At 39.7% G+C, this 19,347-nt stretch overlaps 1 protein-coding gene across 4 annotated transcripts in view; it reads right to left on the reverse strand.

The window, feature by feature from the left end:
* l3mbtl3 (L3MBTL histone methyl-lysine binding protein 3) overlaps window positions 1-19,347 on the reverse strand; it is a 158,405-nt gene that overhangs the window by 114,022 nt on the left and 25,036 nt on the right. For all 4 annotated transcript variants that reach the window (XR_007892052.1, XR_007892051.1, XM_051644830.1 and 1 more), the window contains exons 10-12: window positions 14,163-14,254; window positions 13,451-13,602; window positions 9,442-9,518 (exon numbers count right to left, since the gene is read on the reverse strand). Coding sequence is in view for 2 of the 4 variants with exons in the window: in XM_051644830.1 (XP_051500790.1) it covers window positions 9,442-9,518; window positions 13,451-13,602; window positions 14,163-14,254 (321 nt within the window). In the remaining 2 variants the exon portion in view is untranslated. The remainder of the gene's footprint in view (window positions 1-9,441; window positions 9,519-13,450; window positions 13,603-14,162; window positions 14,255-19,347) is intronic.

Here is a 19,347-nt window from a genome sequence, read left to right on the forward strand (position 1 = left end):
TCTCATCAGAGTAAGACGCCGCGCAAATCGACCCCCGCTACCCAGTATTCTACTGGCAAATGTTCAGTATCTGGATAACAAGCTCTGCGAGCTGAAAGCACGGAACTCTTTCCAACGAGAGATGAGGGACTGCTGCATTATCTGCCTTACAGAAACTTGGATGTCTGTGGAGATTCCAGACTCAGCCATTGAACCCGCGGGGTTCTCCGTGCACCGAGCGGACAGAGCGAAAGACCTCTCAGATAAAAGCAGAGGTGGTGGTGTATGTTTTATGATCAACAAATCCTGGTGTGATCAGAGGAACGTACATTCTATCAAGTCTTTCTGCTCTCCTGATCTGGAATTTCTCATGCTTCTGTGTCGGCCATTCGGGCTACCGAGGGAATTCACAGCGGTCATTATCACTGCTGTGTACATCCCGCCACAAGCCGACACAGACCGGGCACTCAAGGAACTGTATGGGATTATAAGTGAGCAGGAAACCGCACACCCTGAGGCCGCGTTCATTGTGACCGGGGACTTTAATAAAGCCAGTTTCAAATCAGTCGCACCAAAATACCACCAGCACATTAGTTTCAACACATGAGGGGACCGGGTTTTGGACCATTGCTACTCTCCCTTCCAGGATGGCTACAAATCCCTCCCCCGCCCACCATTTGGCAAATCGGACCACTCTTCCATTCTGCTTCTGCCCGCTTACAGGCAGAAACTGAAACAGGAAGCACCCACCCTCAGAACGATCCAGTGCTGGTCGAACCAATCAGACTCTATGCTACAAGACTGTTTTGATCACACGGACTGGGAGATGTTCTGGTCTGCCTCTGATGACGACATCGAGGTTTACGCTGATAGCGTAATGTGTTTCATCAAAAAGTGCATGGAGGACGTCGTTCCGACCAGAACAACATGGATCTATCCGAACCAGAAGCCATGGATAAATAGCGATGTTCGCGCGGCACTTAATGTGCGGACCTCCGCATTCAATTCCAGGAACGTGGAGGAGCATAAACAAGCCAGTTATGCCCTCCGAAAAATCAGAATCAGAACAGCAAAATGCCAGTACAGGAACAAGACTGAAGGACAGTTTAACACCACCAACTCTAGAAGCATGTGGCAGGGAATTAACATCATCACGGACTTTAAAGGGAATAAAAACTCCGCCATGAACACCGCTGCCTCTCTCCCGGATGAGCTAAATACTTTTTATGCTCGTTTTGTGGCCGAAGCTACAGAGGTTAGTTGACTCTCCGTCTCTGTAGTGGATGTAACCCGATCCTTCAGACGGGTGAATATCCGCAAAGCCGCGAGCCCAGACGGCATTCCGGGCCGCGTCATCAGAGTGTGCGCGAACCAGCTGGCTGGTGTTTTTACAGACATTTTCAACCTTTCCCTCTCTTTGTCTGTAGTCCCCACATGCTTTAAAACATCCACCATTGTGCCTGTTCCAAAGCAATCAAAAATAACTTGCTTAAATGACTGGCAACCTGTTGCTCTGACCCCCATCATCAGCAAATGCTTTGAGAGACTAATCAGAGATTACGTCTGCTCTGTGCTGCCTCTCTCTCTTGACCCATTGCAGTTTGCTTACCACAACAACCGCTCCACTGATGATGCCATTGCATCTACACTACACACTGCTCTCTCCCACCTGGAAAGAAAGAACACTTATGTGAGAATGCTGTTTGTAGACTACAGCTCAGCATTCAACACCATAGTGCCCTCCAAGCTAGATGAGAAACTCCGGGCTCTGGGCTTAAACAGCTAGCTGTGTAGCTGGATCCTGCACTTCCTGTCAAGCAGACGCCAGGTGATTAGAATAGGCAGCAACATCTCCTCATCACTGACCCTGAACACTGGAGCCCCACAGGGCTGTGTTCTCAGCCCACTCCTGTATTCCCTGTACACACATGACTGTGTGGCAACACATAGCTCCAATGCCATCATTAAGTTTGCTGATGACACAACGGTGGTAGGTCTGATCACTGACAATGATGAAACAGAGAGGAGGTGCACACTCTGACACACTGGTGTCAGGAGCACAACCTCTCCCTCAATGTCAGTAAGACAAAGGAGCTTGTGGTGGACTTCAGAAGAAAAGACAGAGAACACAGCCCCATCACCATCAATGGAGCACCAGTGGAGAGAGTCAGCAGCTTCAAGTTCCTGGGTGTCCACATCACTGAGGAACTCACATGGTCCATCCACACTGAAGTCGTTGTGAAGAAGGCTCATCAGCGCCTCTTCTTCCTGAGACGGCTGAGGAAGTTTGGAATGAACTGCCACATCCTCACTCGGTTCTACACCTGCACTGTAGAGAGCATCCTGACTGGCTGCATCTCCGCCTGGTACGGCAATAGCACAGCCCACGACCGCAAAGCACTGCAAAGGGTGGTGCGAACTGCCAGACACATCATTGGACGTGAGCTTCCCTCCCTCCAGGAAATATATACAAGGCGGTGTGTGAAAAAAGCTCAGAGGATCATCAGAGACTCCAGCCACCCGAGCCATGGGCTGTTCTCACTGCTACCATATCGCAGCATCAGGACCCGCACCAGCCGACTCCATGATAGCTTTTTCCCCCAAGCAATCAGACTTCTGAACTCTTGATCTCCCACGATCAAAATACATCAGCACTGCACTTTATTACTCTTATATCTCACACCGGACTGTCATAAATTATATTATTATTATATTATATTCTCTCTTAACAACTGACTATCAACCGACAGCCTGAATGTCAATACGGTACAAAACAGCCTACTGTACATTCTATATATACAACTATATATACTTTTTTATTTTTATTGAATAATGTGTATCTATATTGTGCGTATTGTATACTGTACAATGTATGTTATTATTTGTATATTGTTGTAATTATGTGTATATCAGATGTTTAAATTGTGTTGTGTTAATTTGATGTTATTGTAAATTGGTATATGTCTCATCACTGTCATGACTGCTATATTGATCGGAACTGCACCCAAGAATTTCACACACCATTGCATTTGTGTATATGGCTGTGTGACAATAAATGTGATTTGATTTTGATTTGATTAAGGACATCATAGTTAAAGACATCTACTATATTTATTAAAGTCTTTAAGTCTTTTTGAAGAGCTTTCAAAAGTCACAAAAATGGGCACAAGTGAAACATCTAATGTAATATAATTACTTTTTCATATTTTTGCTTTTTGTGGGCAGAATGGTGTAGTTACGGCATCTACCAGCAGGGGCTAACTGACGCAGCTAACCAGCCAAACCTCAATCTAACCAGCCAAACCTCAATCTACTGTTACTCACTTCCGAAACCCTACTGTTACGTTTCCATTCTATTCAGTTGTTTTGTTCATTTTAAAGCAGTCATGAAATGGCGAATCAAATTTTCCTTGATATTTAGACATATAAGAGGTAACTGTACTATAAAAAACATCCTGTAAATGACCTCAAAACTTCCTCCCCAGTCTAAAAAGAGCATTTATAGTTGCCACTAGGGATGCACCGATCCCATACCTGGATCGGTATCAGCTCCGATACTGAAGCTTTTAGATGGATCAGGTATCGGTCCAACGAGCCCGATCCAAATCCGATACTGTGTGTTAGTCATGTTCGTTACTGTCAAGCTCCAGAAATGACATAAAAGAATCATTAAAACACAATTAAAGTAGCTCATATGACTCATGCATTTTATTAAAAGCCACTTGAAGACATGCTCTGTGAATCACAAAAGGCTGTGTTTTATAAGTAAATATATAAAATGCACGCACAGCTCCAGCGCATCAGTGAATGGCGCTGCTCTGTTTACACACACACTCGTGGCTATTTTTAGCCTTTACAGCGGTGCGCAATATTTGAGCGCTACTCAAGAGCAGCATCTCAGATGCAGATGCTCAATAGTTCGGTTCACTTATAATATGCATTTAGAATGGCACTGGAGGTGCTTTATTACCAGAATTTGAATAAGAAGCGAATTAAACTACTGTGAATTTGCCTACAAACAGACACATACAGGACTTCCTGGAGAGTTCAGAATGTCAAAATAAAAGCATGAGGGTTTAAAAGTTAAAGGTGCATGATTGAGATATATTACTATATATTACTATTATAATATATTATTATTATTATCATTTTTTTACAAATTATAATAATATTTAAGTTGAATGTGTTGCAAAAAATAACTGTGAATGAAAACTGAGCTGATATCTTACAACTAAATTGAACAAAAAAGAGATCTGAATCCTTTAAAGTCCAGATACAAGTTGAAAAACTTTTGGAAAAAAAAAAAAAACGACTTCTTTTCTACTGATAACTTCTACTGGAATTATTGCTCATTTTGCTGGTACATTATCCAGTATACTAGTTAACAATAAAGTTTTTCTTAATAAGCTATACATTTATATTGAAATAATGTGTAGTTAGAGGTTTGTGTTTTATTACATATTAAAGAGCACACACAATTAGTTCCACACAATAATGTAAAGATATTCTAAACTGATTATGCAAAAAAAACAGCAACACTGGTATCGGATCGGGATCGGCTGATACTGAGATTTCCGATATCGGAATCGGAAGAGAAAAAGTGGTATTGGTGCATCCCTAGTTGCCACCCTGCTGAAATGTCTCATTTTGAAATCTGACGACAGATTGCTCATTTGTATTTACGTATCGTACAACATGCGTCATCGCACCCTTGGCGCACCCATTGGGCGCAGGTCAAGAGAGTAGGCCTTGTGTGGCTAACTATTCCTAAAATAACAACCCATCTGGACTATTCTGAATAATTTTTTAGATGAAAATGAACTACACAGACTCTTTGACTGCTGTCATGTATCTCGCTGCTTTTAAAAGACGCAGTGTCAAGTTACAACTCTGAAAAGGAGAAGCAATTCTTTCATTCAGCTGCCGCCTCTTGTTTATTTGAGCACAAACACATCATGGACGCATTCTTTTGCCCATCTGCACTATTTTTAAATATTGGTGTATGTAAACATCGGACGTCTTTGACGATGGACCGTTTCGATGTGTTTCCGGTGATGTACACCTCAGTGCACCTTCAGTATATATGTGCGTAATTTCAACATGCTTTGTACTATGATATGTTTGTTTTTTCGGCTCTTGTCAGTGCCGATTGTTTGTGAACAGTCATAATACGATTCCAGCTTTGCAAAGGAACTGTTATTGAAGGATGGGACAGTTAAAAACACCATTTCATTCATGAATATTTCAAATGTCATGACTTTGATAGTTTATGGTGCTGAGTGTTAACAGTTGTGATTGAGATGAACAGTTTAATATATTCAGATGCACTGTGTTGGATGTGTTATGTGTAAACCCTGCAATTTTGTTTTATAATGTTGAGGGGCTTATACATTCTCTTTCGACTGAGTTTGCTGAATTTAAGGGGCTGCATGATGTTAGCCAATAATAACGGTGGGTGTTGAAGTTTTAAGGAGGCGCTTATGCCAAAGCCAAGCGTTTCAGACAGAGGGCCAAAAACAGGGTGGAAAATTATTATTTTAGTTTTGGTGCAAAAAAACTTTTATAACATTATCATTGGACCTCAGGAAGACAATAAAATTATCAAAAAATAGCATTTCATGACCTCTTTTAAGTGCAATGCCATAGGGATGTGCACGACTTTGAATCAAATAACGTGAAATTATAAATATGTGAGCCTCAGAATTTATATGTGTATTACTCAAATGCCGTCTGTATTGGTTTCTGTGTAAGCGCCGACATGTTTTTTGTACTGTTTTATAAAAAAATTTTTTTAAAAAGTGTTATTATTATTTTTACTAATGCATATTGTTCATGAAATTATTTTCCAAAAGAAAATTATAGTTTGTTGAAGTTAACTTGAGAATAAAACGAAATATAAATTTCATGTACATGTCATACTTGTTATTATGTTGGTTTGACAAAGCCAACATACTGATCTTCTACATAAGCTTATTATTATTATTAGTGGTGCTTGCGGAGCAAAGCATCACTATTTTAATCTCACATACTTATTATTATTCTTCTTATTCCGTACAAAATTTCAGCACCTAACTCGTCCCGCACTGTTTGTAGTAGACCCATGAATTAGGTGTCAAATCGACCTGCCTATTGACGACACCTGTGCTATGACTTTTCTAAGGGATTGGGGGTACGGTGCACCCCTGGGGGGCAAAAAATGTCCCAAAAATTTCCCATAGGCATACTATGGCAAGGGTCTCACCCATGAAAACATTTTTTTTTTCCCTACTATGGCAGTCAATGCAAGAAAGTTGTCAAATCATATCTCCCAATCAGAACAAGGGGGTGGGCTAATTTCAATCGGGATACCAATCACTCTTTAAGTATCACTTTGGAAAAGGTGTAGCCACGCCCTAGCAACCATTTACAGAACCCTAGCAACCACCCCCATTAACTTCCATTCAAAATGTCTCAGAAGAATATCTTCAGAACAGAATGTGTAGACTTAGGGAATTAGCTCTTTTGAGTCAGGTTAGTAAGCAGCCAATAAGAACCACTCTGTTCACTGGCTAGCCACGCCCTGGCAACCATTTAGAGCACCCTAGCAACCAACTCTATTGCTTTCTATTAAGAGTGTGAAATCTTCAGATCAGAATGTCCTAGTGACATGAGAGTTGGCTTGTTTTAATTGGGTGAGCAATCAGTCTTCAAGTATCATCATGGTAACTACTTAGCCATGCCCTAGCAACCATTTAGAGCACCCTAGCAACCAAACACCATTGACTTCCATTCAGAATCACTAAGATGGGTATCTCAGGATAAGAATGTCGTAGAGAATTCATTGTTGGTTTGTATGACTAAGGACAGAAAGAAGCCTTCTTAGTATCACCTGGCAACTTCCTAGCAACCACATGGGCTTACCCTAGCAAGCAAGTAGCAAAACACATATCTCTGCACCAGAACATTGTAGAAACTTCCTGTTTGGCTCGTTTGACTCAGTGTCATGCTAGCAACACCTAGCGAAGTGCTAAAAACATGCTAGCATCATAAGTATCACCCTGGTAACTGCTTAGCAACCACATGGGGTTACCCTAGCAACCAAGTAACAATTCTTATATCTCTGCACCAGAACATCGTAGAGACTTCCGGGTTGACTTATTTCACTCAGGATGGCAAGTAACCTTGACAAGTATCACCCTGGTAACTGCCAAGCAACCAGATGGGGTTACCCTAGCAACCAAGTAACAAATCACATATCTCTGCACCAGAAAATCGTAGAGAATTCTGGGTTGACTTATTTCACTCAGGATGGCAAGTAGCCTTGTTAAGTATCACCCTGGTAACTGCATAGCAACCAGATGGGTTACCCTAGCAACCATGGAACAACACCAATATCTCTGCACCAGAACATCCTACTGTCATGGGGGTGGCCTCTTTCAACTTGGAGCAGTTGGTGGGACATCGTGGTGAGAACTTTTGCCACGGCAAGCACCACTCACATTTTCTTCAGGAAACGTACCCATCTAGTTATTATTATTATGCCACTGAAGTCTATGGCAGCCCATAGAACTCCAAGTAGGAAAATGCTGAAATTTGGCACACTGATAGAAGACATTCTGAACTGTAACTGACCCAATTTTGGGGTCTCTAACTCATACCCTCTAGCGCCATCAACAGTTCAAATTTGCACTTATGTTTATAATCATAACTTTTGATCCGTAAGGCCTAGAATCAAAATAATTTTTTCTCTGATTCCATGGCTCATGCCGAGTCGAATGCATACCATTCCGCCTGACTAGATTTTCCGCCATTTTGAATTTTCAGAAACAACTACTTTTCTAACTCCTCCTAGGCTGTATGTCCAATTTGCATGAAATTTTGCATGTCCTGTATCATCTAGAGACACTCATGACAACAAGTTATTGAATTCATGATAATAGACCAAATCGTTCTCATATACCGCATCAACGAATTTGTTGGCGAGCACACCAAAATAGACGTAAGGCTGTATCTTTGTCAAAATTCTGGGGACAGTGCCAACTAGTGGTCATTTTTTTTTTTTTTTTTTTTAAAGGTGTAAAATTATAACAATTGATTAATTTGGCCTATTGTCCTGTGACTGCTCTCTTTAGATTCCTTGGGTCATGTCAAGTATGGTGATACCTAATTTGCCATTGTTGGCCATACTTCCTGTCTGCCATTTAGAAATTCATTGAAAACCTACTTTTTCTAACTCCACCTAAGCCGTAAGTCTAAATTTTGAGTGAATCATCTAGGGACACTCTTGACATTAAATTAGGAAAAGCTTTTTAAAAAACTAAATCATTCTTGTGTAACGCATCAACGAATTTCATGGCAACACGCCAATAAGGATCTGAGGCTATATCTCGGCTATATCCGTATTTACATTAAACTTTGTATCTGTCATTGTGAACACATCCTGACAGCATCACATAAATTTGGCGACAGCCAAAAAAGTTATAGATGTATAGAAATATTAACAATTCTTCCTATGTTTTCTATGCTGATTTAGTTAAAGTCATAATCAGTGATGTCCAGTGATCCTTCATTACATTATGCTGATGTGCTTAGCCTTGTAATTGCTACTTGAAGCTCTATTTATTCTATTTTTTGTTAATAAAATATATTTTTTACAGCTAGTTTTTGTTTTATTGATGATTATAAAATATAAATATGTATATTTGAACCCAAAACATAAGTCTATGATCAGCATAAACACACATCATCAGTCTAAAAAGAGTTGAAGTTCCTCTTGTGTAAGACTTCATACTCTGAGATCCTTCTGAAGTCAGCAGCAGATATTGTGAAGCTAGTGTCTATTCCAGCAGGCTTTCGCATGTCTTTTGTAATCAAAGCAACTCTAAAATGGTCTCAAACAGAAAACTGTGACAGCATCACAACCTACTGTAATGCCTTATATATATATATATTCTGGGCCTGCGGTTAATGAGCTTATTAAACAGAAGAAAAAAATTTCCTATTTGTCTAAAGCCTCTTAGCATAAGACCACATCCAGAACAGTTGCTTGTACAACAGTGCCTTTAAAAACCCCATGAAATCAAAATTGGTGTTTTGTAGCTTTTAGTCCATGTCTGTTTAGTCCATGAGGTCATCTCATTGTGTACTCCTAAACATTGACAAAATTCACTTTTAGCAGATACATACGTCTTTAAAGATTCAATTTTATTTTTACAAAATAATACTGCACTCATTTTATCCAATCAAATGCTTTTTAAATGCCCCTTACAAAACCTACTTCATGACTTTGACGCAAATTAAAGGCTAAATGGCTATTTAAAAAAAGGACAAGCACTTATATACAGTCCAAACTTTCTCTTTCAATTATGAAGATCCTAAAATGGAAATACATCAACACAGGAAATAAAACTGTGCTCATAAAGCCATTCAACTGTAACTGTTATTTAGGAGAAACTGAGACTATAACATCAGACTGTCTCTCACCTGGAGGAGTTGTGAGGGTCTTGCCGTTCTCTTGACACCACCCAACCGGATGAATGTATGGACTAGTTGCATCACACCTGTAGAGGAAATGCATACGCTGATCAAATTCAATAAACAAATGCCTTTTAACGCAACTGTCAGAGTAAAGTGCACAGCTTTGACCTCCACAAGAAAGGTACATTTTACTATTTATTAATTCATATACACTGATGAGCCAAAACAATATGCCTAATATGCTGTTGGTCCTCCGCCTGCTGCTAAAACAGCACCAACCTGCCCGGTCATGGACTTTACAAGACCCCTGAAGGTGTCCTGTGTTATCTGGCACCAAGACATTAGCAGCAGATCCTTCAAAACCCTGTAAGTTGCGAGGTGGAGCCACCGTGGATCGGACTTGTTGGTCCAGCACATTTCACAGATGCTCAACTGGATTGAGATCTGGGGATTTTGGAGGCCAGGGCAACACCTTGAACTCTTCATCATGTTCCTCAAACCATTCCCGAACAATGTGTGCAGTGTGGCAGGGCACATTATCCTGCTGAAAGAGTCCACTGCCATCAGGGAATACCATTGCCATGAAGGGGTGTACCTGGTCTGCAACAATGTTTAGGTAGGTGGCACGTGTCGAAGTGACGTCCACATGAATGGTTGGACCCAGGGTGTCCCAGTAGAACATTGCCCAGAGCATCACATTCCCTCCACCGGCTTGTCGTCTTCCCACAGTGCATCCTGGTGCCAACACTTCCCCAGGTAAACGGCGCACACATGTACGGCCGTCCACGTGATGTAAAAGAAAATTAATTGGACCAGGCGACTTTCTTCCACTGCTCCAAGGTAAAGTTCCGACACTTGAGTGCCCATTGTAGGTGCTTACGACAGTGGACAGGGGTCATCATGGGCACTCTGAACGGTCTGTGACTACACACCCCCCTATGCATCATGGTGTGATGCACCATGTGTTGTGACACATTCCTCCCGTAAACATCATTAACATTTTCTGATTTATGCCTCAGTAGACCTTCTGTCAGTTCGGACCAGACAGGATAGCCTTCGTTGCCCTCGTGCATCGATGAACGCCCAACACCCTGTCGCCGGTGTGTGGTTTGTCCCAACTCGGGCCACTGTCAGTAAGTACTCACCACTGCTGACCGGAAGCACCTCACAAGCCTTGCCGTTCCAGAGATGCTTTAACCCAGTCGTCTGGCCATAACAATTTGGCCCTTGTCAAAGTCGCTCAGGTCTTTACTCCTGGCTATTTCTCCTACATTCAACACATTGACTATGAGAACTGAATGTTCGCTTACTAGTGGTGGCGTAGTGGACTAAAGCACATAACTGGTAATCAGAAGGCTGCCGGTTCGATCCCCACAGCCACCACCACTGTGTCCTTGAGCAAGGCACTTAACTCCGGGTTGCTCTGGGGGGATTGTCCCTGTAATAAGTGCACTGTAAGTTGCTTTGGATAAAAGCATCTGCCAAATGCATAAATGTAAATGTAATGTAAATGTAAATCTTATCTACCAGACATTGACATGTGCCCTTGTTAGGAGATGATCAACGTTATTCGCTTCACCTGTGAGTGGTCATAATGTTTTGGCTCATCTGTGTATATACAGTATATACACAATGGGATCCAAAAGTCTGAGATCACTAGGGAAAATGCTTCTATTTTGCATTTTTCTAACTGAATACATAGTTCATGTCGGAGCTATATCCTTGTGGGCAGAGACCAGAGTTTGAAGATATCCGTCGCTGTCCTTTTCTGCATATCGCAGCCCTCTTCAGCCTGCCGCGGCACGTTCGGCATAACGTGGCGGCCCGTTTCAGCTTATTGCGGCCCGTTCAGGCCCGGTTCTCCCTATGGCCAGTCTGCACCTCTACACATTTATCTCAATTTTAAACCTACATATGTAAAGCCTTTTTGTTTAGATCCTGTCTGAATTAATATTTAATAAAGAATTATGCAATGTCTTATTCTGAATATTTTTTTAAAGAGAGCTTCTATGTAGTTAGAAATCATCATTCCTTTTCAACCCATACTTAAAGGGTTAGTTAAAACAAAAATCTATTCTAGTCATAATTTACTCACTATTACGTATTTCCAAATTCATGTGACTTTCTCCCATTGAGCACAAAAGCACACAATGTTAGCCTTAGTCACAATTCACATTCATTGTATGGAAAAAAGATGCAATGAAAGTGAATGGTGACCGAGGGTCGTGTTTTTATATTTGTAGAAGAATTTCAACTAGACGTCGACCGATAGTGGGTTTTGCCGATACCGATAAATAAGGTGGTGGAAAAGGCCGATAACCGATTAATCGGACGATAGTTTTTCAAATTGATTTATAGAATGTTAAAAAATTCCAAAAAGTGTTTCTTTACTATGACGGGCACAGACAAAGAGGCTACAAGAGTGCAAAATGAATAAAACCCCACATGCAGTTTATTGTTCAACCAAAATTGCAATAATAATTAATAACTAATAAGATTCGGTGCATAATGTGGGACTTCTAACTGTAAACAAGCCTGAAACACACTAACGGCTCTTATTTTAAAATGACGGAAACTTAGCTCCGTTACAATTACAATTTTAAAATATGCATGGAAGTGAAGATAAAAATATGTATGAATTTTGTCAATGATCAAAGATTTATATATAGCAAATCCCCACATGATTGTTTTTATTTCACCTCTAGAGACCGCTGTTATACTGTAGAATCAAGCCGTTCTAACTGTGGAATCCTCTAGTGTCGGCCACAGAGGAACACAAATAAAATAAACTATTGGCAACTATCGGCACAGATTTTTGCCAATAACGATAGTTCCAAAAAAGCAACTATCTGCACTGATTAATCAGTAAAACCGATATATCAGTCTACCTCTAATTAAAGGATTTCATACATCAGTAAATTGGAGAGAAAATAAATATATCTTAAAAGGCTTTCTTACTAGTTACAAACACATTACAGATATCTGAAATTGCCATTGCCACTAGTGAAAACCAAATGCCAGATATCACAAATGAGCATTTTTACTAGTTGAAATTCAATTATTGGGTCTTTCTAAAAAAACAAAACAAATGACTTTCCAACTTACAAAATATTGACATTTTCAATTCAGTTAAGTTTTCACCCATAGAAGCTGAGGGTAAAAAATGTGTAACATCTTGACAGTTTATTCATCACAAAACTAAAATCAATAAATCATACCAATAAATCTTTTTTTTTTTTTCACATGAACATTAAACAATGTAACATCAATAACATATTTAAATTAACCATGTGAAAGAATTACAGTTAAAAAGTAAATAAATCATTTTCAACATGGTGGGAAAATCACTGTATGCACAATTGAGCAGCTTCTGCTTCCTCTGAACTTTGACCTTGGAAGTCACTTTTTGTATTTTCAAAATACAAGTTTTTAATATTGTATTCAACAGCAATGACTTGAAATCAAGGGACAAACATTATTTTTGAATTATTTAAATGATTAATACTTGTTTTGTTGTTGTTGTTTTTTGCACACTTTTTAGGTCTTGCACTAATACTTGACCTGAGAAAACAACATGAGTATTTTGACTAATAAGAAGTGCATTGCTGATTTGTAAAAATTTGAATTTCATCAAGTAAGAAATTTATTCTAGATATCTGTAATTGTTTTGAATAGGAGTGAATGACAGATCATTGTGAAATTCTACTAGTGAGAATGCAGTTATAGATATCAAGAATTAATCAAGGTCCACCTGTTGAAATTTCATTTTTGATATCAAGAATGGGTATTTTTTGCAAGCGATTAAATAATTGTTATGTCAAGAATAAATGTTTTTACTAGTGCACATGAATGAGCACTTTCCGGTAGTATTTCTATTCCTGATATCAAGAATTGGCATTTTAACTAGTGAAAATGTAATTGTTGATATCTATCATTCATATCCTGCACATGATTAAAAGTCATAAGAACACAGCATAAATGCATATATTCAAAGGAAATAATGCTGTGAATTTACCAGTAGTCATAACTTTCATCCCAGTTGTCGAAGTGCACCAGGAATCGACTGTCCACCATGTCGGTAACCGTGGCAACACAGATGAATGAAGGATTCTTCTTATCAATAGCCTCCAACTTCATACCAACCCTAAAGCCTGATGGCGTCACCGTCTGAATATTAAAACAAATACATTTATTAATCAAATCCCTTTTCTTCACATCCATACTGCCAGCGTTCATTACAATAACCACTAAAACTACACAAGGAGTGTAAATGCAATATTCAGTTGAAGAAATATATAGTACATGAAATCAAAATTTGCTCTATTTACTTTCTTAATATATGTTTGTCGTCTTATTGCATATAACTCATCAGTGCATATTATTTTAAAGTTTTTTTTTTAATTAAAAATCTTTCATCAAAATGTCAACTCTCTCTGCCCTTTGACACAACTTTACTGTGATGTATTCAAGGCTTTGTATGTGAAGAAAAATAATATTACTCAATTATATCAAAGCACATTTTTCGAGATCCAACCAAAGTCCTGATGGCTAAATCAAGACCCACCTCAGAAATACGTCACATTACTGAAGTTAAATGTGTTGAGAATGATGTTGTCCTTTTTAACCTCTAACTCATGATAGTTTTCACTATCATCTATTCATTGAGATTTCATAGTGCCATCTAGTGGAAATGAGACGTGTTTACATCTGGACTCATGGAAACTCACCATGTTCTGATTCTGAAACAGAGCTTTGGGTGCCGTCTGGATTTTATTTAGTTTGATGTAGGATGACCAGCTAAACTCGTCCTCTTTCATCCCTACATACACACACACACACACACACACACACACACATAAACCATGTGAGGAACAACAGTACATCCAATAACGTACACATGGAAATGAAAAGATATCACTTAAAGAATATGTAAGAATATTTAGTTCCAATTTAAAGCTGTTCAATGTTAAAATGCCCTCTTCTATCCCAGCTTAATATACATGAATTTCACTGGAAAAATTTAATAAAATAATAATAATAATTTTCTTCCTGAGTATTTTCGTCTTATTTTCTGGTAAAATATCTAAACATTCTTAAAACAAGAAATAATTACTTGAGAAGCAAAATAACATAAGATATAAAAGTCTATATATAAAATTACAATTCTCTCATGATTGACTCACCTTTAAGCCATCCCAGATGTGTATGAATTTCCTTCTCCAGCAGAACCGAATTGAAGATTTTTATTAGCACATTTCAGCTCTGTATTTCCATACAATGCAAATGTGCTATTGTCTGCTGGCTGTTTGATGGTCCAAAAGTCATATCTAGGCAGCATAAAATTAATCCACACGACTCCAGTCAATCAATGAATGTCTTCTGGAGCAATCCGATAGGTTTGTTTAAGAAACAAATCAATAATTAAAATGTTTTAACTTTAAATCGTTGCTTCCGGACAGCGCTGTACTGCTGTTTGAAATGACCTAACTCTCGCGTCAGAGCATGTGAGCGGAGCGGTGATAATTTCACCTGAGCGGAGAGCAACTTTTTGAAGATTCCACTCCGCTCGCTCAGCCCGCTCAGTGCCGCTCGCTCAACCCAGAATGCACTTCGTGATATGCTTGTTTGGGAACCTGCGAAATAAGCAATAGGCTTGAGGTTATGGAGTTCAAACATTGTTTTAGTGAAGTTGCAAACCTTATAGCCTACATAAATGCAAAGTATAAATCAAAGTTAAGAACGAGGAAATTGGCGGGGGGCCTGGGTAGCTCAGCGAGTAAAGATGCTGACTACCACCCCTGGAGTCGCAAGTTCAAATCCAGGGCATGATGAGTGACTCCAGCCAGGTCTCCTAACCAACCAAATTGGCCCGGTTGCTTGGGAGGGTAGAGTCACATGGGGTAACATCCTCGTGGTCGCTATAATGTGTGGTTCTCGCTCTCAGTGGGACGCGTGGTGAGTTGTGCATGGATGCCGTGGAGAGTAGCGTGAAGCCTCCACACGCACTGTCTCCGCGGTAATGCGCTCAACAAGCCATGTGATAAGATGCGCGGACTGACGGTCTCAGACGCGGAGGCAACTGAGATTCCTCCTCCGCCATCCGGATTGAGGCGAGTCACTACGCCACCACAAGGACTTAGAGCACATTGGGATTTGGGCATTCCAAATTGGGGAGAAAAAAAAAAAGGAGGAAATTGAAAGGGAGTGTGGAGAGACTGTAAGAGTCAGCAAAGATTCCTTAATATTACGCATCACAATGCCAGATAGCATGAGGATGTGCTACGCAAACTTTGTAGTGCAGCAAAAGGTGAGCTAGTAGGCTACACTACCATTCGATAATAAATTAATAGATAAGTATGGTATCTTGTTGTTTTGTAATCATGTCAGTGCTGCTGCCAGCTAAATGCAAGCCCGGTTCTGCAGGGTTGCGAACGTTAGAGCACCCTCAATTGAATATGTAAACATGATAATACTGTATATTTGCAAAGCGTATTTCCTTGAATCCCAGCGAACACACATCTACATTTAGTCATGTGCAGGTTAATGGGACACGACCTTCAGTCACCATTCACTTTCATTGCATCTTTTTTCCATACAATGAATGTGAATGGTGACTAAGGCTAACATTGTTTGCTTTTGTGCTCAATGGGAGAAAGTCATATGAATTTGAAAAACTTAGCGGTGAGTAAATTATGACAGAACTTAGATTTTTGGTTGAACTAACCCTTTAAAACCCTGCATCAAAACTAATAAACATGTATGATCTTGTGGATCAGTGTGTCCTAATTTGCAGGTGCAGCATTCTGCTTTCATGCCTCCACTGTACAACTGAGCATTTGATTGGTAAATATTTCTGCTCTCACATAGAGAATTTCATAGCGGAATTCTCTCACTTAATCGACCGTCTGTTGCTTTCGATTTCTGCTCCGGGATAAAGTGGTACATAACTGCTGATCAGTTTCCCAAAGCCAAATCCACACCTTAATGATAAGTGAAATGCAAAAAACTGACTCTAGAGTGGTTGCAGATAACATCTTCCGTCGTCGCTTGCTGCATTCATACGCAGAGAAAAAAGATTTAAATGATTGTAATTTAGAGAAAAAAGTTTTCTTAAATGAAGGCAGTGTAATTCATGAATGAAATTATTTTTATTTGTTTTGGGATCATTAAACATGATTTCATCTAATATATATACAGGTGCATCTCAATAAATTAGAATGTCGTGGAAAAGTTAATTTATTTCAGTAATTCAACTCAAATTGTGAAACTCGTGTATTAAATAAATTCAATGCACACAGACTGAAGTAGTTTAAGTCTTTGGTTCTTTTAATTGTGATGACTTTGGCTCACATTTAACAAAAACCCACCAATTCACTATCTCAAAAAATTAGAATATGGTGACATGCCAATCAGCTAATCAACTCAAAACACCTGCAAAGGTTTCCTGAGCCTTCAAAATGGTCTCTCAGTTTGGTTCACTAGGCTACACAATCATGGGGAAGACTGCTGATCTGACAGTTGTCCAGAAGACAATCATTGACACCCTTCACAAGGAGGGTAAGCCACAAACATTCATTGCCAAAGAAGCTGGCTGTTCACAGAGTGCTGTATCCAAGCATGTTAACAGAAAGTTGAGTGGAAGGAAAAAGTGTGGAAGAAAAAGATGCACAACCAACCGAGAGAACCGCAGCCTTATGAGGATTGTAAAGCAAAATCGATTCATGAATTTGGGTGAACTTCACAAGGAATGGACTGAGGCTGGGGTCAAGGCATCAAGAGCCACCACACACAGACGTGTCAAGGAATTTGGCTACAGTTGTCGTATTCCTCCTGTTAAGCCACTCCTGAACCACAGACAACGTCAGAGGCGTCTTACCTGGGCTAAGGAGAAGAACTGGACTGTTGCCCAGTGGTCCAAAGTCCTCTTTTCAGATGAGAGCAAGTTTTGTATTTCATTTGGAAACCAAGGTCCTAGAGTCTGGAGGAAGGGTGGAGAAGCTCATAGCCCAAGTTGCTTGAAGTCCAGTGTTAAGTTTCCACAGTCTGTGATGATTTGGGGTGCAATGTCATCTGCTGGTGTTGGTCCATTGTGTTTTTTGAAAACCAAAGTCACTGCACCCGTTTACCAAGAAATTTTGGAGCACTTCATGCTTCCTTCTGCTGACCAGCTTTTTAAAGATGCTGATTTCATTTTCCAGCAGGATTTGGCACCTGCCCACACTGCCAAAAGCACCAAAAGTTGGTTAAATGACCATGGTGTTGGTGTGCTTGACTGGCCAGCAAACTCACCAGACCTGAACCCCATAGAGAATCTATGGGGTATTGTCAAGAGGAAAATGAGAAACAAGAGACCAAAAAATGCAGATGAGCTGAAGGCCACTGTCAAAGAAACCTGGGCTTCCATACCACCTCAGCAGTGCCACAAACTGATCACCTCCATGCCACGCCGAATTGAGGCAGTAATTAAAGCAAAAGGAGCCCCTACCAAGTATTGAGTACATATACAGTAAATGAACATACTTTCCAGAAGGCCAACAATTCACTAAAAATGTTTTTTTTTTTATTGGTCTTATGATGTATTCTAATTTTTTGAGATAGTGAATTGGTGGGTTTTTGTTAAATGTGAGCCAAAATCATCACAATTAAAAGAACCAAAGACTTAAACTACTTCAGTCTGTGTGCATTGAATTTATTTAATACACGAGTTTCACAATTTGAGTTGAATTACTGAAATAAATGAACTTTTCCACGACATTCTAATTTATTGAGATGCACCTGTATATTGGGCAAAATCTCACTTCATGCAGGACGAATATTTGTATTTGTTAAATCCATGGTTAAACCCTGCTGTACATATAAAGAGCACATGCACAAGACACGATCTTTTGATACAAATAAAGTCTAGATTCACTTTATGCTGCTTTAAAAATATTAAGGAAAAACAAAGGGGGCACATGGTATCTACTAATATTAAATTATATATTTAACCACAGTCCTTTAGACTGCATACAATTCCTGCATATGAAATTGTAGGGAATATTAATCAAGCAGCAGTACTGAAAATGAGAAAAAACATTAACTGCTCTTTTCTGGATAAATGAATAAACCCTTTCAAACTGAACACAAAATTAGAATGAGAAATTGCTCATTTTAATTTACAGACCCAAAGTCTGACCGCATTAAATCAGTAACCTATTAATGTATCAAATCTACAGTAGCCTAATAATCATTCCATGGAGACAACTGAAGAACAATATGAATTTCACTTTTACCTGTATTTCCTGGTACCAGTCCATGTTTTCATTATTGCCATAAATGACTCGAACAAACTTTAAAGTTGAAAAGATTGTGTTTTTCTGGGTCGGTTGTGTCACTCAGATCCAGTTTAAACTGAAAAGCGCAAATTTCCCTGTATGCGAGTTTCCTCGCCGCTGCATATATGTTTTATCACTTGTAGAGGCGTGTTTGATCACTTGTTTAAAGTAAATTGACAGAATACTGACAGAGACATGGATACATCCAGAGGATACAGCAACACCCTCTGCTCTCTCCAACAACTTCTCCTTCTCTCACAACCCTCAACATACCGGTAGGGGTGGGGAACAGGTTTCCTCATTCCAAACAACTGGACATTTTCACCACACTACTCTCTATGTAACAACACTTCTTTTGAATTCCATGCTATAACTACAATGCAACCCACAAAAATCCATGTTGTTGTTATCTATCGCCCTCCAGGTAAGCTGGGGAGCTTGAGGAGCTGGATGTCCTGCTGTCCTCCTTCCCTGAAGATGGTAGGCCACTTGTGGTTCTTGGAGATTTCAACATACACCAAGACAAGCCTCAGGCCACTGAACCTCAGGCTCTTCTGGCCTCGTTTGACTTGGAAAGACTAAGCACTGCAGCAACTAG

The sequence above is a fragment of the Myxocyprinus asiaticus genome, chromosome 19 (assembly GCF_019703515.2).
Source record: "Myxocyprinus asiaticus isolate MX2 ecotype Aquarium Trade chromosome 19, UBuf_Myxa_2, whole genome shotgun sequence".
NCBI classification, from domain to species: Eukaryota; Metazoa; Chordata; class Actinopteri; order Cypriniformes; family Catostomidae; genus Myxocyprinus; species Myxocyprinus asiaticus.